We start from the raw sequence: 23640 nt of genomic DNA, 5'->3' as shown, positions 1-23640 counted from the left end.
TGTAATACTATTAAAAAAAAAAACAAACAACAAAGGATAAGAGATTCAAACTATTCAAACAATAGAAGAAAAAACTCTGGTATCATGTTGTTGTAAAACCTCATGTGGGCACTGTTTTGACTTTTTCATCACATTGTATGTTGCACATGGGTATTCGCAGACATATATTTTCATCTACAAAAATATTCTAAGTTACCTTTTCTACCTATAGGATTTATTTGTAGGCTCATATAACTGCCCAAAGATATCCAACCAAGAAAATAAGGTCACCTCATTAATTTTAAAATTCATATTAAGCAGTTCACACTCTGATGAGTGAAAATCCACAAAGAGAAATGAGAGACAAACGTGACAGTGGGAAAGACATGCTTAGCTCTAGCTTGTAAAGTTCTGAAACATATGAATTGGCCATTTATCTTCCGAAACTCTTCATAGAACACCAGAAGACTCTTAAATTACTTGAAGCACTACTTCCATGTTTTCCATTTGGGGTCTGTACAGCATACAATACCACACATGCAAAGTTTCATATATGCAACCAAGGAACAATAAAGTCATCCCAAAACTGTCTACACTCATGTTTGAAAGTTCTAAAGTAGGCAGCTACAGTAAGAAAGAACAAAATAAAAGAGGCAACAAGTTGTCCTTTTTAATGAACTCAAGATCCTTCCCACTGACTATTCAGGCTCTTTTTTCCGCTACAGCTTCAGTTCCAGCAGAGAGGAGAGAATCTGAAGTAGGAGAAAGGACCACCATCCTGAAAGCTGGAATGAGACGAAAGATGAAAGGCATGTGAAATTGGAAAAGGGCAGAGGAGCAGAGCAGCTCCTGAGTCAATGGCTATAGTGGCAGAAGTTTAGACTCTCGATTTTCATTTCACAGGCATAAAATCTTTACTTTCTTCCTTAAGTCCATGTTTTAGAAATTGTATTCAAAGGGTAAAAACTAACATTGCTATATTTTATGTAAGAGGAAGCAGTGTCTAGAAGAGAATCCAAGAAGCAGAAAAGGTCTCCTCCTGGCTCTGAAGCTGAATAGCCTTTGTACCACTGTGCTACAATACAATCCTTTGACTTTCCCTCTCTTTGAAGCCTTAATGTGTCTCTGTGACAGCCTATGAATGCTGCAGGTATGAATTTGGCATTTAAAAATTATTGTGCATAACTTGCATATTGCCTCCTGCACTATTATCAGAGCTACCATAGAATATTACAGTAGCCAAGCTATACAGCGAAAGAGCTTCTGGAAATAACCTCCCTAAGGGACCACTGTTATCGGTTCACAGGGCTAGACCATCCTAGAAGAACCAGGCCCATTATTCCACACATTGTGGGTTCATTTTTCAAGTCGGTTTAGTTATGGATCACACCAATCTGCAGCTTTACCTAAGTGCAGGGTACCCAAGTCCTCACATCTGTGCTGCCACTTTCTCCTACAGGGAGAAAAGAGAAGACAGCCAAGGAGTGAAACTGATATGGCTCTGAGCTACCACTCTTAGAATTACTTTGGTCCCATTCCCTGCTCTCCTAGTCTCTCATGACCTCTCTGCACCTCTTCACCTTCTTAATGAGATTAAGTATCAAAAATAACACCTCATTATCTCTAGGCATGCTTGGGAGGACAAACGTACTAAAGGCTGCATGGTAATTAATAAAGCATTGGGAACCAAAAAGTTCCAGGCTGGCTGCTCTGTATTTTGTAACAGTGGGCTAAACTCTGTATGGATTTCGTCTTACCCTAAGCAGGTTGTTTCAAATACCTACACCCTACAACAGGCAGCAGAGAGGATGACTCTGGGTTTGCTCCTAATCGCACTTGTGTGTTCTGGAGAACAATGGTTGTGAAATGTTTTCTTAGTAATACTTTCCATTTGATCTGCCACTGTTAATAGAGGGACACACTATTTCATTACGATTCCCTTCCTGGCAGCCTGCTCAGTAATGGCACACAGTAGCTAGAGACAAGTGGACTAGTGGTTCTGGAATTGTGAACAGGAAAGATGAACGATTTGTAAATTAATCTCTTCTTCTTGTGGTAACAAACAACTGAACTATTTATAAAAAAGCAGTTCTACAACAGTTCCATTTTGATGCACACTGAATAATGGCAACCTATTATGAAAGGTTTTGTACTATTCAAATAGTAAATGAGCTCCAGCTCCTTCCTGGAGTTCATTAGTCCATAAACTTGACTTTCATGGAGGTCCAAAGGAAAATAAAAATATTTTTGAGGAAGCAATGCCAATTTCAGCTTGAGATTAATGTGTTTTACTCCTATTGTAAATGACACTGGAGAAGGAATTCCTAGATTAATTCCAAAATGTGGTTTGTTAGTGAGGTTGCACTGCTTACAGTATGTAGCATGAAAGTCATGCCTCTGAGAGGAAAAAGAAAAATATAACCCACAACATGTGGACACAGAAACTGTTTTTCCTTACTATAAATGTCAATCCTATTCTTTCCATGACAGCTACTTATTTTCTTTTGTTTTCCTGAACCAAATCTTCAGAAAGAGAATACTACTGATGTTTATGTGCAGGTGTCTTTTTTGTTTGTTTTCCTCATGGAATAAAGCCCTCACGTTAAAATGCAGAAACTAGTTCTCACTTCAGCATCCAGATCAGTAGATGGGTTAATACACGTGAGGTGCCAAGCTCTTCAGGAAAGCCAAGTCAGATAGGCAGCACAAAAGTCCTTTGCAGAGGAAGAAGAGAAAAGATGGTATCTTAAGGAAAAGACTGATGGTATCTTAAAAAAAACAAAACAAACAGTAAAATAAACCTGCTTCTTATTGTTTTAAGCATCCTATTTGAGCACAAAATAATACGCATTTTTATCAGTGTTTAAACCTTGACAGAATAAAGGACCAGCAATACAAAAGAAAGTATTCCAAACATGAGCCATAAGATGTAGAGTATTCTGGATAAAGGCAATCAGCTCTTCCTCTCTCCAAGACTCCATAATTGGACCTGTTACAACTTTCCAAAAGGCAGAAATTTAATCCTTAATAGTATTTTTTTTTCTTCAGCATTTTGCTGAAAGTTCTATCTATAGGCATATGAAACTATACCTTCAGTTACTTAAAAGAAAACCAGTGCATGGTGTAAAGAAAAGGATGCTGTTTGTGCTTGAGTGTTACGCAGGTTTGATGCAACCTGGAACCCCTAAACATCTACAAAGTAAGTGATAAATCACAACAACAATATTTAATTTTTTATTTTGTAAATATGCTATAAAATTTCAGAACAGGTTGGAACTCAGGTCAATGTATCCCCAATTGTGCAAGATTTCTTCCATACACATTCTATTTTTTACAACCATTATTAAAAAAAAAAAAAGGAAACCTCAAATGACGGGGTTTAATCAGGAGAAACTATTCCACAGTATAATATATCTCACCATCAGGAAGTTTTTCTCCACCCAGATATTTTGGCTTGAATTTTTCAACTCCACTATTCCCAGTTATGGTTCTCTTTTTTTCCAACACTGAGTTCCTTGCCCTCTCTGGAATTTCCATGTAATAAATACAAAGCCATCATGATCTGTCTTGGAAATTGTTTGGCCAAACTCCCATGTTTCATTGCTTTTATCTTAGTATGTTCTTCCACCCCCTTGAACATGTTTAATTCTTGATGGGCTGAGATAAAAAAATGTAAGGAAGAAAGATGGTCTAAGATAACATCAAATTTTTTCCAGCTAAGTCCATAATTAGAACTTGTTCAAAACTGTCCTAGAAAAATGTTTTCTTAGATAGGAAACCATTGGTTATGAGGAACAACAACCAACATAAAACAAAGCAATTTATCTCTTTTGTTTGAAGCACTTCATCCTAACTGCTTCAGGTGATTTCCACATGGCTGGCACATAGAAAACGGATGACATATTCTAAAGGACTGTGTGATGGAGAGAGTCAAAGGAAAGGGTCAGCACCACAGCAGTGAGAACTGGTATCTTAAAGATGGAACGCATAGTAACAGTTATTCATGAGACAGAGGAAGAGCAAATATCTTGAAGACAGATCAAATTATTTGTAGGGGGGAACATTAAAAGCACTGAACCTCAAGGATAAGTCCAGTGTTCAGTGTTGTAAGGATTAATACAATATTAAGAGTTTATAACATAGAAACTTCAAAACTACATGTCAATACTGTGTTGTGACAGATGTGTTTTAGATGTCCCTGAAGCAGCCAGCTTTATCCTAGCCAGGGTAGCAAAGCATAACGATACAGCACACCGACAAAACCCCAGCATATATTCAGCAGCTAAAGTCCACTCTGCTGTGCATGTGTTAATCAGTTTAGACATGTCATGGGCTGTAATCATTCCTCTGATCACAGGAGGGCATACAAATCTATCTGAAGATACAGATTGTTTTAGTATTTTCCTCCTATAGTTTGAGAATTGCATGCACCTATATAGAATTACATAAACTCATACATATATATATATATACATATATATATATGGATTTAGGGTTCAAATTTGTGACTCTGAGCCATGGACTTTTAGATCCAAATCTGGATCCAGATACTTCATTTGGGAAAGTGGGTGCAGTGAACAAGAGGATTCAGAGCTCTAATGTGCAGCAATATGGGTGGTAGTTGTGAAACTAACATGAGTTTCATGCAAACAAAGAAAGAATGTAGGTATATTTACATTAGAACTAAAGAATAATAATTTTGATCACTTTAACAAAGGAGAAAAACTTCAGAGCAATGCTGTACAGATGCCAGGTGTGTTCTTATAAGAGCCATCAGTTTAGACTCAGAGCTGGGTCACCTGTGAAAAGCTGCTCTTTCGATCAAGCCCAGTAGAACCACAACACACCCTTTGTGTACTGATGGGCACAAGCAGCATTCCCATACTGCAGTTCATTTCCTTGAATACAGGGATTTCTCCTTCCTAAACCTGAACTGGGCATCTCTTAGAAATGCTAAGACTACCAGGAAGAAAACTGCACTTTATGCATTTCTCACACAGTAATACATCAGGCAAACATGATGTAGGACTGCTTTGCAAGAGGGCAGAATTTATTTCCAGAGTAACAGGCCACATTACACTGTTAACCTAAGGCAGAGCCAACGTCTGCAAAACATGAGGTCTCAGCATGATCTTTCGTATTCCTTTTTCCAACCTGTTATCTACATTAAAAGAATTAAGGAGAGATAAGAGGACTGTACCTAGGAATACACAATATAGTATGTTCTTTTGAATACTATTCATCTTAAGTTTCCCTCTCTCTGGGCACCAACCTCGGAGGTTCAGCACTATGACAAGGATTACTTATGCTGAAGCAGCAGTCCATAAAGATAAGTGAACTTGAAGTCTTCATAAATAATTTTTTAATGGTGAGTTCCTGAATTTGAGCTACTGATATACTGATACACTATAGACACAGTCTCAAATACATTAACGCTTCTTTCTCACCTGGAATATATGTTAACAATTGGCAGAGTGTATTAATTCAGTATTTTAGCCAGTTTATTCATTAGCTAAAGCAGGAACCAGAGTTACAAAGTAAGGCAGAGGAATAATTTCAATATAGTATATGATCTGCAGTCCCATGAAGCAGTAAAAATGTCTCTATATTTCTCCAGTGACAAGATTAGGACCATCAGCAGGAGAAACACATGGGATCTAAGTTAGGAATACAGTCTTACACAGGAACTGATCAAATACATCAATAAAACAGGTGAGATTTGTGAAGAACAGAACACAGACAATATGCTTATTTACCAAGAACTATTATAGAAAAACACTTTAGAAGGAAATGCGCTACTAAATACATGGGCATGGGGATGCTCTGACTTATCACATCAGGCTGTTGTTTTTAAAAGCCAAGACACAGCTCTGTAAAACCATCACAATACTTGAATGCAATTACTGGCAGGAGCAAAGAGATTCAGGATATAACCTGGATTTGAAAAATATCCCTATAAACCTACAGAATGCTTTTAGCACCTTTTTACATATTGGGGTGGTACGCAGGACTGTAGTGTTACGGGTACATTTGAAAAACCTTTTCAGTGCCACTCAAAGGTCCTTATCACTGGCCATAATATCTTTTACCAGTTCTTTATTGAAGAGCTGTACATAAAATGGCCTTGAATCAACTTGCACCTCCCTTTCTATTGTTGGAGTCATTCGCTAAAAAAATATCACAGTGTCAAAAAACCTAAAGACCACCCTATTATTCAACCTGTGCAACTTTCCCCCTCCTCCCTAATACCTCCCCAGTGCTTGGTGGCATCTTACTTGTAAGATCAGACAAGCCCAGCGAAGGATTCATAAAACAAACATAACATGTCTTACGCAGCAGTATGAAGCCATTCAGTAAAAGCAGACGCATCAATAACATAAATGTGGCTGTTTGACAAAATAAGACAGATTTTTCTCATTTCTGACCTGTTAGTTTTACCCACCAAAAGATACAGCATTGTAAAGCACCCAAAGAACTAATGGACACAGCTGATCAAGAGAATGATAAAAGGACAGAGCAGGTAGAATCTTCCAGGTCATGGGCATACACAGAACTGCAAGTGGAAAACTAAAGAATCAAGAGTCTTCTCTCAAAACTGAGCTGAAGCTGTGACTACCATAAAGACTCCTTAATGTAAGTTTTTCTGTATTAATGAGATCCAGCCTAATTTCAGCAAAACTTGGTGTGTTGTGTTTTTTTTTTCTTAGTGTAACTTTGATTCAAAGAAATTGGAAAAAACACTGTGGTTGCTAGAGTTATTTAGTCTAACCAAATGTGGGCAGATCATGCTGATAAAGGAATGATTTAACTGAAGTGAATTTCTATAATCAAAAATAAACTAGGCTAGAGAGCTCCAGAGTGGTCTGAATTAAAGAAAACTTTAAAAACATCAATTATTTGTTGCCACACAGTTAAATATTAATGCATTCTCTTTAAACTCTGTCCAGTCAATCACTTAAAAAATGACAAAACATGTGGTTAGAAGGGAAATACAATGTAACGTCTGGCTAACTTCCCCTCTGCGTTCTGTCTAAACATTGGAAAGGCCCAAATAATTCACACAGATGTAATAAGACAGAACCCAAACACAGAAAAGCCCAAGTTCAGTCCCTTTTCGTGCCATCCTGCTGGATTAAGTCTCAAAGACAACTTTTTAATTCAGTTTCATGGTACAAAAAAAACACAGGCACCTTTCTGTCACCCCCCAAGAATCACAGAAGTAAACCAAAGCAAAAATAAACCCCAACAAACCTCTCTCAGCATGCTCATGAAGCCTCTCCTCACAACTCAGCTTCCACACCACACTGCTGGCTGCAGCTGCTCACAGCTGAAAGCTGTGAAATGAGATGGGGAACACCTGGTCCCCCTTCCCAGCTGAAACCTATTCAGGCTTACCCAAAAGATGCCCTGCAGGGCATTGGTTGCTGTCCTGTAAATATTTTAGATGCTCTTTGCATGTTCAGACTAAGGTATTTTCCCCCTTTCCTAACCCAAATGCCCAAGTTCTGGGAGTCAGCCATTCCCAACAGTGTAGAGACTGAGTTAAAGGGTTAAGCAGGTCACAGTGAGAAGGTAGTCTTCCAGTATTACCTGATGGGAGGTATCACAATACTCTTACGGTTCAGAAACCTCCAGAGTTTCTTAGAGCTCTTTGTTTGTAACTTGGTCAGCCTACTTCAGCTTCCTGGTTACATCACGTTTGCAGGAGAAAATATCTTCAAAGCATTCCTTACCCTGAGAGCTATTTGGCAAAAGGAGAATGATGACAACTCTTCCTTCTCTGGCTCATCTGAGAAAGCCTCTGTTTCCTTTGCTCTTTAGATGTCCTGACAGAAAAAAAAAAAAAAAAAAGAAAATTTCCAAACTTCTCTTCCTTCACCTGCAAAATTAGGTTAAAATCTAAAGTCTATGAAGACATTAACAAGACATTTTCAAATACATGTTTTTACATATGTAAGATAACATCATCTACATACATGTATTGCACAGATTACCCTATACTTTCCCAGTTTTCATGTGCAGGATCATGTGTCTCAGCAATGTTCCCAGTAACTGCCACTACCCCAGAAATCCTCCCACAAATGCAGCAGCCAGCTTGTCCTTCCACAGGCAAGTCAGAGGAAAGGCAGCAGCTGTGCCATGAGCTTTTTACTATCCCATCCATCTCTCGCTTTCTGCAAATTCCTGTTGTCTCTGTATGTACTTCTGAGAGGCACATGTAGGCAGCAGGTACCTCAAGCCAACTCAGAGGCCATTCTTTTTCCTTAACCAAGAACAACGCTTCAATTCTTGTCTTCCGTCTGCCTTTGGCCACTGGGACAAGCTTCAATTTTCTTCTACAAAGCATACAGCAGTGTGCCTGCACCAAATAGCCAGGGATGCATCCGGGTTGGCGACTACAGTAACAACATAACAGGATTTTTACCTCCATCCGCTACCTTGAGCAGTATTGTCCTCACAGAAACCACTGCCTACCCCGTCATTCGCTGCCTCACAAAACGAAAAGGGAACACATTTCCCTGATGTACGTCTCTGACTGCCATTGTAGTAGCATCTCCAGGACTCAAACAGATGCTCTAGAATAAAGGAAAATACTATTTAAAAGTGTGCAGAAATACAAAGCAATACAAGAAGTAAGGAATAAATTAAAAGTAAAGATGCCTGAAAGAGGTCAAGTGTTCCTCCATGCGCAGTAAGAATCCTTGGACTAGACCATTGAAACATCACCTGCCGTGCAGTGGAAATACCTGTTCTCTTTTTTCACAGACTGAAGTTTCCTGAGTCAGCATATATATTCAGTTTTCCATGGCCATTTGCAAGCAATAAACATCCCCTTATCCTGAAGGCTCTTCTGACATAAGAATTTCATTTCTTGAATCTCAGTTAACACCTAGGATGGATTTGCCTTCCAGATCACATTGAAATTGTGATTTCCTTCATTTGAAACAATGTAAAACATTCTTCCCTAAATGCCATTTCTGGAAAATTACTTTTTTTTTTTCCAAAGTGAACAAACACTTGAGCAATATTCTCACATTAAGCAGCGAGGACTAGTTACGTCCTTATAGATACACAGGTGCTCACTAAGAAATGAGTAATTATCTTCTTTCTATGTTTCTAATGTCATCTATCATCCTTAATGATTTTTCCCAAAACCATTTTTGTGCAGATGTTACCATTAATTATAAGTGTCCTCCTAGTGCAGTTGCCCGGCATGCAAAGCCATTTAACTACATGTCATTAACATAGGAGACTACATTGGTGTATAAAATTGGAGCTGATCTAAGCTGACTTTGGGCTTTCCATCGTTTCAGTGACATTTTCCTGAGCCAGACTAAAGGGGTGTTTTACATTAGCAGCAGGAGCTAAGTAAAAAAAAAAACAAGTAGCCTTCTCATAATGTTATGCTGTCTCAGCACAGACTCTTAACAGTGCGTTTTGTGGAATGATTTATTCATTTATAATTGGATGTTGCTGCCAGTTGTAAATTTTTGACTGAAATCTTTATTGTGTTGATTATTATGAAAAAATTTCCTTTGGGGATTTTAACTATTTTTTTTTTTATTAACTCGGAATTGTTCAAGCTATTTTTTCACACTCTTTTCAAATATCACAGCAAACATAAAACATCCTCAGATACAAATGTCTACACTTTTCTAATACGTAAAATCAGTCTTACAGTACAGTCTATGCAACATATAGACAATTTAATCAGTTTTGCCTCATTCCTTCAATGTCCACAGTTTACATCTTACAGTAAGGCAGTTCTGTTGTTATTTCTTTCCACAATATGCATACACCTCCACAAATAAAAACATTCATTCCTATCAGAAGCAACAAAACAAATAAACATACCTCCATTTATGGCCAGTTTACCATATTTATTAGTCACAACTGACACAGAGTCACCATAATGCTAACGTCTATTAAGTGGTTTGAACAAGATGAACCTCGTTCCTGGTCTGCCTGCCCCAAGTCTTCAGATGCATTTTCCTTTCTTGTAGTTAATCGTCATTTTCAATGTCAATTTTCTTAGTGTAAAAGAGAAGCAAAACTTATTCTCCCTGGCTTCTCAAAAGAACAGCCTGCTAGCGATGAATATGAAGTATATCTGGCAACAGTGCATTAAATGTACCAGATGTACAGAAATCCCACCTTGCTTCAACCAGGGGGTTGGTCTCAGGACTCTCTCCGGAGCTTCTGATGTCAATGGCAAAGCCAGAAGACAACCAAAGTTGAACAACAGTTGCCAACATGACATACAAGTCTTCATTTCCCTATGTTATACATTCTTCCATGTATATTTTAATAATGCAACAGGAGCAGGACTGTCACCCACTTTTGATCACAATAAAGGATTGGCTTGGGGTCAACTCAGCTGAAGATTCAGTATTAGTTCCAGCAAAGCCAGAATCTTTCAAGGTCTTAAAGTTCAAAAGAAAATTAGCAGGAAGATAAGACTTCAAAGTTTCTTACTGATGAGATTACTGATTATTTTACTCAACTTCTTTGTAAGTTCTATTAAAAGATGAAAAGTGCTGTTTCACAGAAGAATCATAGAAGAGTTTGGGTTGGAGGGGACCTTCAAATGTCATCTAGTCCAACACCCCTGTCTTTAATGGGAGGAATTTCAAAGCTGCCTCCTAAATAAGTTAGAGACAATGACCTTGCTGAGAGAGAATAGAGAGGAGACTGAAAGTACATGATGTGTTCAAATAACTTTGAGAAAAAAGAGCAGCTATAAAACCTCAGTATTTCACCAGGAAGGGTTGGTTTCTGAGAAGCTCAACCTGAGAGACACAAAATCAAGGGAAAGAGAATTCCTAACTACTTACATCAATCTGTTCAAATTAAAAAGACACTTCATAGTTTTTATTGTGGTGCAAAATACTTGAGATTTTCTTACATTTCTTAGCCTAATCTTTTTATAAAAATCTTTACTTGTGTTGTCTCTTTCAAATATTCTGCTTACATATTACTATATCATAGTTTGAGTTAAAAATAATGGGATAATAACCATTTGTTCTTCAATCTATGGTATGGCAGATGTCAAAACAGGTGAAGCAGGACCTATTATCAAGTGTTCAGCTCCCCTCCACATCATCCCAGCCTGTCCAAAACCTGTAGTAGCCTGTAACAAAATAGTATCTGTACAAACTGACTGTAGAGCTCATATCCCAAGACTCATATGCAGAAAAATAATCTTCTAGTGACCAGCAATAGCCAAGAAAGCCAATGAGCACATGGCAGAGATGTGAAGCACACCTGATGTTATGGACTCAAAAGGAAATTTGTAACATTTGTATTCTCAGGACCAAGGAGACCTCCAGGTCAGATGTCATAAAACCATTTTTTTCCACAACTTGGACTGTGAAAGACTCTGTGGGAAAAATTCTTCTGCCTCACAAATCACTGAGGAATATAGGACCTACTTGGGTTGCTGTCACTACAAGAGCTTCATATATTGCTCTTTTCTGCCTTGAGTTAATCTGCTCAGTCTCAATTGCATTATACAAAGTATTCAGTCTTGAAAGGGATATTTGGGTGAGTACATCTCCTGTGATACAGCAGATTTATGTCAAAATACTCTAAAATTTCCTTCTGAGTTGGGACCCCCTGAAATCCAAGCTACCCACTATGAATCCATGAGACTATATAGAGCACTAAGTCTCCTCATCTTCCTTTTTCCAGGTTGCTGCCAAATTGTGATTCCACCTTTATTCAGCCATAGCATGTGCCCAGAATTGTTGTTGTTCTGAGATGGCAGAGATCCATATAAACAGCTTCAAGTCCTATTGTAGCAGGTAGTCATAAGAGAGGATCATGGTCACCAGTTATTTAGAAGAATGGACTAATCTGGGAATGGAGCCTATGTGCCAGCACTTGCCCTGAATATAACCTACCTGAATGTTCTAGGTTAACTTATGTTGAAATAATGTAGATAATATGACAGAGTTAAAAATGAAGCTGTCTTGATAAAACCCTGCTAGCTTAAAATAAAAACAAATAAACTAAAGGACTTGCTTAACACTATTTAACAGTGGAACGATTTCTGTGCAATTGTTTTCTTAGATAGGATGGATGCTTTACACTTCCTCAAAAACCCTGATAGCTTAATGGTTTAAGCATTATTCATTCCTTTCTGGATTGGGCTGGTAACAGCCTTGGAATGTGAGGTCTATTAAGATTCTCAAAAAAATCCTGGATTTTGCTTTGTTCAAACTCTTCATTATGTATTCATTTGGGCTGAATAATATCCACGATATGCTTGGAGATTTTGCTGTGGAAAATCCTTTTAATAAAGATCAACATCTGAGATCTTAAAATATGCAGAAATATTTTTGCAGTCCCTAGAGTACAGAAAGCCTTGAATGCTTACCAAAGAGGGTGATGCATGTCTATTCCATCTCCTAAAAACAATTCTTCTTTCAGATTTACAGTCACTAAGAACACAGAGCAATTTTGATCAAAGCAGCAGCAGCTGTAAGGGAAAAGTGTTCATTTCTGATTGCCTCATCTGGACTAGAAGTGGGTAATATTGTAATTTTATTACACCAGCTGCAGTGAAAGGCTTTATTTCCTTTAGTCTGGAGAACAGAGGAATTTGTCACATAGAGAAAATGAAAATAATCTTGCTCTTGTAGCCACCATCCAGGCATGACAGTTAGTGACTGAGTTCACAGAAGAAGCTGGAGTATATGATGAGTATTTACTAACTTCTTTCTGCATCACTGTCCTAAGAGAGCTGGTATTCTTTTATGCTCCAGAGACATCTTCTGTTGAAAAGTTATTTTTGTTTGGTATTTGGTGAAAAGCATTTGTTCTGGGAATGTCTGCTTCTGAGATTTGTGTCAGGCTTGAAGCTTCAATGCCACACCATAGCATACTATTTGTTCCTTGGTACAGGCTTTATATTTAAGTTGGAATTTATTAACACTTATTCTTAGAACCTTCCGTATGCTGAAGCCATTCTCGACTGGTGATGTACACTAAGAACAAACAATGGCCACAGATGTTTGGGTTTGGGTTTTTTTTTACTCCATATCCTTTCAGAGATAGGACATATATCATGTCATTCATTTGTTTGAACTTAGTTTTGAGGGTTTTATATTCTGTAATCATATTTATAACATTAATTCAGTATTATGGTTCTGGGTGAAGTCCTTTTTGAGCAGGAGATTTGAGCATAGTTAAAAGATATGATCCATCCATGACCCATTTTTTTGGCAAATATATTTTAAATGCCATTGTTTCTGACATGTTAACATATCATGACTTCTTAAGACAAGGGACAATATCTATACAGAGTGGAAAGCAGGGGATAATCAAGCCCAGTATTTATCAATGAAGGAAGTCCCGGCAAAAGTATTAAGTGTATTTTCTAGAACACAGAAAAGGAAAAGCAAAAGTTATTAGTTCTTTTTTCCCCTAAAAGTAGAATGATAAGTAATAACTTGTTTTCAAAGGACTGGCAGGTCCATTAACATATATTTGGCCCACAATGCACCCAGGAAATTAAGATCCAGATCATGTCCCTTCAAGCAGACTGTCCAATGTCATGATACCAGGTTGCTCCCATTCCAAGTCACGAGAGAGTACATGGTGGGCAAGTACTTCAAAGTTAGACATAAAAGTATAGTTGCGTGTCTCCGGTCTAAAAGTACACAGACATGAAGTGACAGACAATAGACAACTTTCTGGAAAAATAAGCAGACTTTATGAAGACGAGTGTGTAATGGCCATAAATGGCTCTCACGCAGAATTAATGACACAATGCTAGGAGAAAAGAAGGATTTTGACAGACAGGCGATCTAGCAGTTAGACACTTGCCTCAGTTCAGCCCTGTCACCCATCAGCAGAAATTCTCGTAGTACTTAGACACTCACAAAACATGGTGAGGCGTAATTCTTTCCAACACCCTCTTTATATCTCAATTTGCAAGAACAATACTGCCTCAATGCACTACTTATGGTATAGCTGGAATCCCACTTGTTATTATGGCTAATGACATAGGAGCCACTTCACCTTTGGTATCTTCATAGCACTTACAATCTTCCCAATCTATTTAGTTTCCAAGGCCACAGAGGTGAAATTTGATTACAGGGGCTTCATAAGTATTCGGACAGGAGGGATGCTTGATGGCCCCATAATGATCTAATATCATTAGAAATCCCATCATGTCAGTGTTTTTGTCATTGACTCTGCTTGCAAGTTTTATTTTTAGACACAGAAAGATTGTATCCTCTTCACCCTTTTTCACTGAAATTTCTAATTTCATTCTCCTAGGCTGTCTCTATTATTATAGAATTAACTCTTTATCGCTAGTTACTATTTGAAAGAAACAGAACATCTATGTAGAAAGATGAGAGGGGTTAACAAAAGCACTGGGAGGCACTGGTTGCTAGTTCAGATAACAGAGAAGTACAAACCAAACAGCTTCTGAAATATCCATCCATGGTGCAGTGTCCTTTGCCTGAGGAACTACATCTACTTTCTCCATTGACTGCACAGACAGTGAAGGTCTATCAGGTATGCATTATTAATGCTTCAAATCATACATTAGGCCCTAAACATCAGAGTTGCCTGACTCTGTTTTAGTTACTAGAGTAGGTAGTATAAAATCACTGTCAAAATCCCAGTGTTAAATAGTGTAAAATGAAGTCATGCTTTTGCTAGATTAAACTGAAAAGTTAGGAGCATGTTCTTACCCGAAATTATTTTGTACTTGGCATAGGAGAACTGAAAAACTTTCTTAAAAAAAAAAGATTAAAAGCATTTAAAAAGTAAGTCTGCAATTCAGTAACACTTTTGGCTTTTGTATAAAAAGCACTGTCTGCTTCTGCTTGTCCATAAACTAGTTATTTCCTTGTACTGATTTCATTCACATTGGCATAAAATTTTGTTATATTTGAATGCATTTGTTAGGTATGCACTTCCCAACTCTGGAAGGTGCTTCCTACTGAGAATAAGATGTTAAGAACAGTAATCACATCCTTTCCTGGATCATCGCCATTCCAAGGGAACTAATAATTGTCCTTATACCCAACCTAGCTTCACTGATCCCAAATCTTCTTTTCTTATTATTATTTATTCTCCATCTCCCCGGTTTCATGGGCTATTACTCTGCTTTTAATCCCTGTGTATTAGAAGACGCTGATGCTACCAGGGCATCTTCCCCAGCTTACACAGATCCTGTGGTGCAAAACCGCATCAGTGGTGACTAAACAGTGTATTTCGGGGATTTACACAACACCTGCTGCAGAGGAGGGCAATAGGCACAGTGGGAGCATCGAGCAGGCATTTGTCAAAGCTGAAATGCTACTTTCCTTTCTGAATGTAGAAATATCCATACAAGCATGGAGTTGGAAAAGATGACCTCCTGCCAGCCTGTACAACTGAAATTATTTTATCACTCTAGGAACAAACTGTCAAAGCAAAAGTATTCAAAGAATGACGATGTCCCACCCCCTAATTGTCAGTGCTATAAAGCCTCAAAACTTGCTCTAGATCTGAACCTCTAGTTCTTTGTTTCTTTCTCTATACTATTGTGGCTAACAAAGATTTTGAAATGAGAATTTAGTAAACAATTGATGATACATAAGCCAAGAAAAGATCAAATTAGGTATGTTCCATGGATTGCAGTTCTTGAGGACAAACTTCTGCTGAGTACCACTTATCCAAAACTGTGTTTCTGGAAAGAACAACTTTAATATTAATCTCTAACTATGATGCCTCAGGCTGGGTTACCAGTTTCATGAGTGAACAGAGCACCTTCAAGAAATTTCTCGTCTTTCCAGCTGAGACAACTGGAATTACTCCATGCTGAGGATGTATTTGTTTTCCACTTTCATTTCTGCTGAGAAACTGAATTAATCTGATGAAGAAGATACATTACAGAGTCAGAAAAATTGGTGGATGCCCACGTGCCTCCAAGAAAAAGAGAAGTTCCACTGAGCCTGTTGAAGCAGAGGAGCATCAGGTAGAAGGTAAGTCCGAACTAGTGATGAGAAGAGAGTAGTCCTTGCCTAGGAAGGACTCTGCTTGGAAGAGGCTCTCCCAGGGCTGTGATGCACAAGTTCCCATGTCTCTAATTAGCCATATCACCCAGTGAGAGCAAAGAAGTGAAAATGATTAACATTTGAGAGAATAAGCAGTAGACTGAGACAGGATTTTCCAGTGGTTCTACAAGCAACAGAAAGCAGCTGATGATAAATAGTTTTAAGCACTGGAAAAAAGCTGGAAGAAGCAACTGTGGAATAATTTTGAATTTTCCAATTGATATGCTCATAATTCTTTAATCTATGGTCAGCAGGCTAGTGCCTGAGCACAAACACTAACTCACTGCCATTTCCCTGTAGGCAAGGGTAATACAGTAAGACATGGCCACAATGTAAAAACAGTTCCCAATCAGAGAGCCAGAATTCTATCACTTTGTGTTTTCACCTCAGATCCTCTTCTGAGAATGGAAGAACCACGTACACCTTGCTTCAGTCTCCTATCCATGGATAAACTTCATTCTGTGAAAACATAAAAATGAAAATGAGTAACACAAACCTGCCCAGCAAATTTGCCTTCTATACTATGCACGTAGAAGCTACTTCCACAGTTGCCTTGGAAAGAGTTGTTTGTCCTTCCTTTTAGGTTATGAAGAAAATACCTATTTGGCTAATTTTTCTCCAGCCCCAAAAGATACATTGTCAATCCTCAGTGAGTGAGCAGCGGTGGCTCTGACTAATGACAGCAGACCCCAGGAGCTTGCAGTCCTACCTGCTGGAGAGCTCTTGCAGCAAACCACTCATGGCTACAGCGAGTGCTAAAGCTTTACAGCCACATTAATTCTCTGTCCAGCAGCAAACTCACACAGCGTGCAGGTCTGGAGAACAACGGGGCACTGGTACATGAAGAGTGCACAGGATACCATAAAGGATGTCCAAAGTCCTGCTGATGTGCTATTCAGCACCACGCTCAGCCCAGCCTTCTGCACACTCAGCAGTTTCATGGCCGCAGGCCGAGAGAAACACACTAAAGAAATGCAATTGTTGCTTATTTTCCATTAATTTAACCAAGGAACTAATTACCATTCACTGTTTTTCAGCACTGATGGTGTTTCATGTTTCTGAAAATGCCTTAAACACTTGCAAAGTAATCTTTTGGTAGATGGGCTGGGTTTATGCTACCTTATACAACTTCACAACTAGAACATTTAAAAGCTTTACAAGATAGGAAGGTGAGAGAGTCTAAAAACACAGACCCTGAATTACGGTCACTGGAAAACAAAGTGCACAATTTCTTAATGATATTCGACTTCTATTAGTTTTAGGTGGATTTGTGTTGTCTTCTTCACAGTTCACTTTTCATTGATACTCTAGCAAAACATTTAATGGCAGACACAGCCACCAAAACAAGGATTTCCAAACAAGAAGTACAGAAAGTATGCCTACTGTATTTTAAAGTGGCAGTTCCAAATGTCAGTGCTGAAAAATTTATTCTAGAGTTTGTTCTGAATACCACTAAAGTCTGTGGAGATCATGATGGAGGGTTTGAAGTCAAGCTATAGAAATATCATGATTCGTGCTGTTATTAATTTGCATCACACTAACACTTAGAGGCCTTGTTTGTGATCCACGGACTTTTTGGAGTGAAGTATCATACACAAAAACCAAAATTTGATCCCCATATTAACATCAAATAATCTTCATTTGAAGTACATTTTAAATACTGAGTACAAATTGCTTCCGAATAAACTACAAGTCAAACTACTCTGTAAACACTGTTTGGTGAATAATGCTGAATAATGAATAAATTCTAGAAAATTGCTAACAGAAAGGCACAGCACAGATCAGATAATGTTTTCCTCATGCTTTGTTCATCCATCTCTCCTCAGCAGGTACTTCTGGGGCAAGTTGCCATGTGTGGTGTTGATTTATTTGATTAATAAATGTCTGTTCACTTCCTAAGCAACCAGTGAAATAAATTCTCCCTGCAATAAAAGTATTTTATGTATTATAGTGAATTAAATGGGGTCTTTCAATGCCTCAAACAGTAATATATTTTTAGTAATCATGTTCCCATCACATAATTTTAGCGTAACTAGTTCCATCTTCAAATAATTTCGAAAATAAAATGAGATAGAAGTATAATGTGCTACAGCTGGTAAAAGAAAAGTTATTCTATTCCTCCCATACTAGGTCAGTACTTTCAGGGCTTGAAGCATGATACAGGGCAATACTCCATATCAGCTAAGCATGATACAGAAGTCAAGCCATAAATCCAGTGCACTAGTTTGTTTTAGCATCAAAAGCACTTCCAGGTTTATTGTGAACCACACTAAACTTTAGCAAAGTCACCTCAAAATCTTCCACTTTTAAGTGTTCTTTTAATAAAAACACAGTGGGATATTGCAGATTGGAGATTAAATAGACATCATCATTTTAAAACCAAAACATTTTAAAGAAGGAAAATTGTATAGAAAATAATTTGTTACACATGTTTTACACATACAACACAAAAAGGGGTTTCTACAACAACATATGGAAAGTATCTGAATCATAAGACAATGACCTTCATAAATCACTCCAGGTTTCAACTCTAAATTATGTCTTGTTCACTCTCTCATGGGATATACATTGCATCTCATACAAACTCATAGTTATGCGTACACAGTATTCCTAGATTGATAGGGAATGATGTCATATCAACACATACAGGGTATGTAAAATGAAGAGTGAACACATTTTTACATGACCCTGACCAGATGAACCCACATACTCCACTCTACCACTTCCCTTTGCCTTAAGGGATTTTTTTTCTTTGTACATGATTTATTAAATGGACTCACCAAAACTTTTGGGGATACCTCTTCAGATTTTATTTATGTAGCAGCACACTGTGGGTGGCAATGGCCAAGAATAATGTGGGACAGAAACCCCATTTCCCTAACCCCAGGTATGCGAAGGCTTCAGGTTCATGCAAGCCAAAATACAATTGCCCGTGAATAAAATGAAGATTTATGGGATTTTGATCAAAAGCATGTTACAATTCAGTTAAGACAGTTGCTTGTGGCTAGTCTTACCTTTCCTTTCTGGTCACAGATATGTTTACTGCACAAATGTAGTCTATAGTATTAGCCTTCTGTTTTGTCTTCAAAAGCTACAACCGACCATATTCCTCTCCTAAAAATAATGTAAAAAGACAGTATATAACTATGTTTTCAGTAAACGTCTACCTGTTCATCTTGTTTGCATAGTGTCAAATGACCACCTCACACTAGCACAACCATGCTCAGTGATTTTAGATAATGACAATGTAGGTTTAATTGCCTGTTCAGAATGCTCTATTTCTTCCCTAGAGTTTTCTTGTCCATAAAGATCTCCATAGAAAACTTGTAGTAATTTCAGTCAGTGATAAAGCAGTCAAGTTGTTGGAACTTAGAGAAATGAGGTGTCAGTCTGCAGTACAGAGATTATTCCGGTTTCTAACCTGAGACCAGAGATTCTCATAAAATAGCATTTGTCCTCCCTTTCAAACCATATTCCCAGAAAAAGTTAAGAACATCAAATACCAAACAAAAAGAAAGCACGATATTCAGAATCAAATGAAGATATAGTTCGGACGCACAGGATATAGGCAAAGCACAGCCACACTGCAATAAAGACAAATTAATTAACCACAACTATACAGTGCAGGTAGCTGTGAAGAGAAAGAAAATACTACCAGTGCTATTTCTTAAGCAAGATAGAGTGTTTTTTACTTTACAGGTGGCAGACAATTTTCCTCCAAGGGTGGCAGGATCTCATATTTTCAGAAACACAGATCAGCTTTCTGGAAGTAACCAACAGAGCTTCGGTGGAAATGTTGTGCCCTCTCCCAACAGGACTACACAGGTGAGCGGACAAACACTATAAACAACTGGTGGGTGCAAAACTAGCCACTTGGAAATGAAAATTCTTGTTCATGTAGGTGGGTGTTGATGATGTTCTGAAGCATAGCTTTGAAATGCACGTTGCAGGTCTGCCTCTCTGTTTTTCTCCATGCAGAGCCAAGCTTAATCCCTTGGAAAACTCCCTTGGCCTCATTAAACCATAGAGAATGAAGTAAGGAACAATTTTCCTCTTTTTAACCTAACACAGATGAATTTTTCTATATATAATATCACTCAGCTAAATATATAAACTGATTAAATAGCTGAAATGTAGAAGCTGGATTTACACTGCTAAAGGGTGTATATATATAAAAAAGAACATTTTTTAAAATGCATTTAACTTAATGGAACTACAAGATTCTTCTTTGAGATTCATCATGACTAAATAAGGTAGTTCTGCCTTTCTGATGTCTGTTTCCCTTCGCTGAGACAAGTCACATGAACACCACTAAACTTCCCCTTCTTCTTGGAATGTCTCATTTCTATCCTTTACTGCTCATGCATGTGCCAGAACAATGGGATCAGGACTTTCCCCACCAGCTTCTGCACTGCAGTCATCAGCTTTCCTGAGCAAACTGACTTCCTCCCCTAATGTGAAGGGACCAGAAAAATTCCTGAATGTAACTACTAGTAAAAACCCTTTCCAACACACTATAGTGAGGCCATGCCAGGAATTCCACAGTCAAAAATTAAGAGTTTCCTTTAAACCAGAATTCCCATATTGAATTCTTGTAACAGAGGAAAGAAGGAAAGAAGGAAAGGAAAGAAGAAAAAGAAAGGAAATAGGAAAGACAAAAACGGAAAGGGGAAAAAGGGGAAAGGGGGAAAGAGGGAAAGAGGAAAGGGGAGAGGGGAAAGGGAAAAGGTGCATTTTGACTTAAAACATCTCCTGTCTAGATAATATTCAGAGGATATTTATTGCAAAGTAATCAGACAAACCATTTTTTAACCATGAAACAATGAAAAATCTGGAAGTTTGGAGATGGGGTGGGGGGTGATGTTTGAAAATTATAGTCTTTCTCTCTTTCTTCTTTCCCCCCACCACCCTCTATTCAAAGGCTGAAGAACTTCAGAGATTAAAAAATTTCTACGTAAACCAGTCCTCAATGAGCACAAAGGACTATTTCCAACAGAAAGAATGATTTGGATGTATGTGAAACAATCGGCACAGGGAACAAGAGCTTCCCTGTCATAACTGACAAAAGTTACAGTTTTTGCCATGCTTTATGTAGATTTCTCATATTTGTGTCTTACCTGTCTACACTTTATCTTCAAAGACATGCTTGCTTACAAAAACAGTAGTGTGTTTGGTCTGTACAGCAGCAGCGCAACACCTGCATCACTTAAATGGCAACAATTTGGATATGCACCATCTTTGAAAAAATACTGTTGCTTGTGTATTTAGGGGCCTAAATTCAGGCAAGTGATCTGTTAACTTTTTATTATGCAAGTAAATCATGGCATATAACCAGAAGCTCAACTTGTAAATCTGTCACAGATTCATTTTTTTTGCCCCCAAGACTCAGAGATGGTTCAAGTGACCAAAAACACATTTACAGTGTGAAGGAGCCCAAGTTCTACAGCTTTCTTACAAACTGGCAGGGCAGTTACCACATGTTTGGAATTCTCCGCACAGTGGGTGTGATCAGAAGGATCTGGACCCATAGACACAAACTCTTCTTTCCCAATGAGCACCAACCACCACTGCCAACAACTTCAATGCCTCCACCAGCTAGGTAGGTCTGGTAGGGAGAGTATTTTCTTAAGCTGTAGACACCCAGAAGTAAAACTGCTGCTCTATAGACCTTTTTACTTCTTCTGGACTGTCCAATGGCACGTGGTCTGTAGTGCTGAAGAGGAACCAATGACAAATATCAGACGATCATCGGTCATTTTCTCAAAAAAACCCCACCAAATAATTTTTCCTGTAAAAACAACAACCCAAAACAATCAGGGGCTCTCCTAAAACAAACGTGCAACGCAAAATATCATGTTGCACATTCCAAAAATAACCTTCTTACTCTAGCATTTCTACCCTGCTTCAGGCTATTGACAAGAACCCTCATAAAGCACCACTCGCCGGCAGCATCTGGCAATTTTTAAAGTTCTGTAATAAAAACAAGAAAGGGTTGATCAATTTACTTGACAATTCAAAATAAATCTAATTTACTCAGGGATTACCAGCATAATTTTTAGGCCAAATAATTTGCCAGCAAGAGTTATACAGGAATAAATACTGACAAGTCAGATTTCTAATGAACTCCTGGTCCTAATTTTCATTTTACAGAAACTACAATATCTAAATAACACAGATTTCCTTGAGTGTCATAGAATCAAAGAGAGTTTCTTCTATGGGTGCTTTAGGGAGCCTGGCTTCTGACCATGTGCAATTTATTTTAGGCTGTTTTTAAGTACAGGTTTTGCCAAAAAGTTAAAAGCCTCATTAGTTAGGCATGAAACTTGCTTACAGAAGTTGCAGTCTTCACGGGTCATGCCAGAAAAGCTGGTAAACCTCTGTAAGGCCTACAGCACCTCTTTTGCTCATGCTGGTTAGAAATTTGTGAGGTCCTGAAAACTATAAATGGTGCCTCATTGGACGCTACCACTCTTGGCAGCCTTTTGGAGAGCTGTCAGTCTCAGGTGAACTTATGCAATGGAAATCTCCCTAAACCTAGAATTGCAAACTGTTCAGTCATTTCTACCATTTTAGTAAAGATAAAGGCTTTTCTTAATAAAAATGCTTACGTAAAACTGAATTAAGGCTGGTGATACATTTTCCTTTAAAACACATATCTCTTAAATGTCAGATAATCTGGAGATTTGTAGGTAAGCTCCTTATCTCTGATCCTGTAACTTCACTGTTCTTCTTTCTCAAACCGTTTATGCTCAAGAAGTAGGACAATGCAAACCTCATGAGGTTCAACAAGGCCAAGTGTAAGGTCCTGCACCTGGGTCGGGGCAACCCCCAGTACTAATACAGGCAGAGGGATGACGGGATTGGGAGCAGCCCCACAGAGAAGGGCTAGGGGGTACTGGTGGATGAAACATCGTTCATGAGCCAACAATGTGCACTTGCAGCCCAGAAGGCCAACTGTATCTTGGTTGCATCAAAAGAAGCATGGCCAGCAGGTCAAGGGAAGTGATTCTGCTCCCCTGCTCCACTCTGGTGAGGCTCCACCTAGAGTCCTGTGTCCAGCTCAGGACACAACAGACATGGACCTGTTGGAGAGGGTCCAGAGGAGGCCACAAAAATGGTCAGAGGGCTGGAACACCTCTGCTATGAGGACAGGCTGAGAGAGTTGGGGTTGTTCAGCCTGGAGAAGAGAAGGTTACAAGGAAACCTTATTATGGCCTTTCAGTACTTAGAAGGAGTCTAGAAGAAAGATGGGGACAGACTTTTTAGCAGGGCCTGTTGCAATAGGACAAGGGGTAATGGTTTTAAACTAAAAGAAGGGAGATTCAGGTTAGTCACGAGGAACAGATTTTTTACAATGAGGATGGTAAAGTACTGGAACGGGTTGCCCAGAGAGGTGGTAGATGCCCCATCCCTGGAAACATTCATGGCCAGGCTGGATGGGGCTCTGAGCAACCTGAAGTTGAAGATGTTCCTGCTCATGGCAGGGGGGTTGGACCAGATGACCTTTGAAGGTCCCTTCCAAACAAACTATTCTATGATTCTATGTCAACTCTCTCTGCTATACTGACCCACAGCATCTGACTTTCACATTGGATTGCAGATT

General features: G+C 38.5%; 1 protein-coding gene across 1 annotated transcript in view; it reads right to left on the bottom strand.

Annotated features, from left to right (window-relative positions):
* DKK2 (dickkopf WNT signaling pathway inhibitor 2) overlaps positions 1-23640 on the bottom strand; it is a 155576-nt gene that overhangs the window by 114344 nt on the left and 17592 nt on the right. Inside the window, exons 4-5 of the mRNA XM_065837078.2 lie at positions 19052-19151; positions 16410-16496 (exon numbers count right to left, since the gene is read on the bottom strand). Of these exons, the coding sequence (XP_065693150.2) occupies positions 16410-16482 (73 nt within the window). The 5' untranslated portion in view covers positions 16483-16496; positions 19052-19151. The remainder of the gene's footprint in view (positions 1-16409; positions 16497-19051; positions 19152-23640) is intronic.

This window comes from Patagioenas fasciata, chromosome 4 (assembly GCF_037038585.1).
Source record: "Patagioenas fasciata isolate bPatFas1 chromosome 4, bPatFas1.hap1, whole genome shotgun sequence".
Taxonomy (NCBI): Eukaryota; Metazoa; Chordata; class Aves; order Columbiformes; family Columbidae; genus Patagioenas; species Patagioenas fasciata.
The sequence above is the reverse complement of the archived record's forward strand: the minus strand, read 5'-3'. Positions and strand labels throughout refer to the sequence as shown.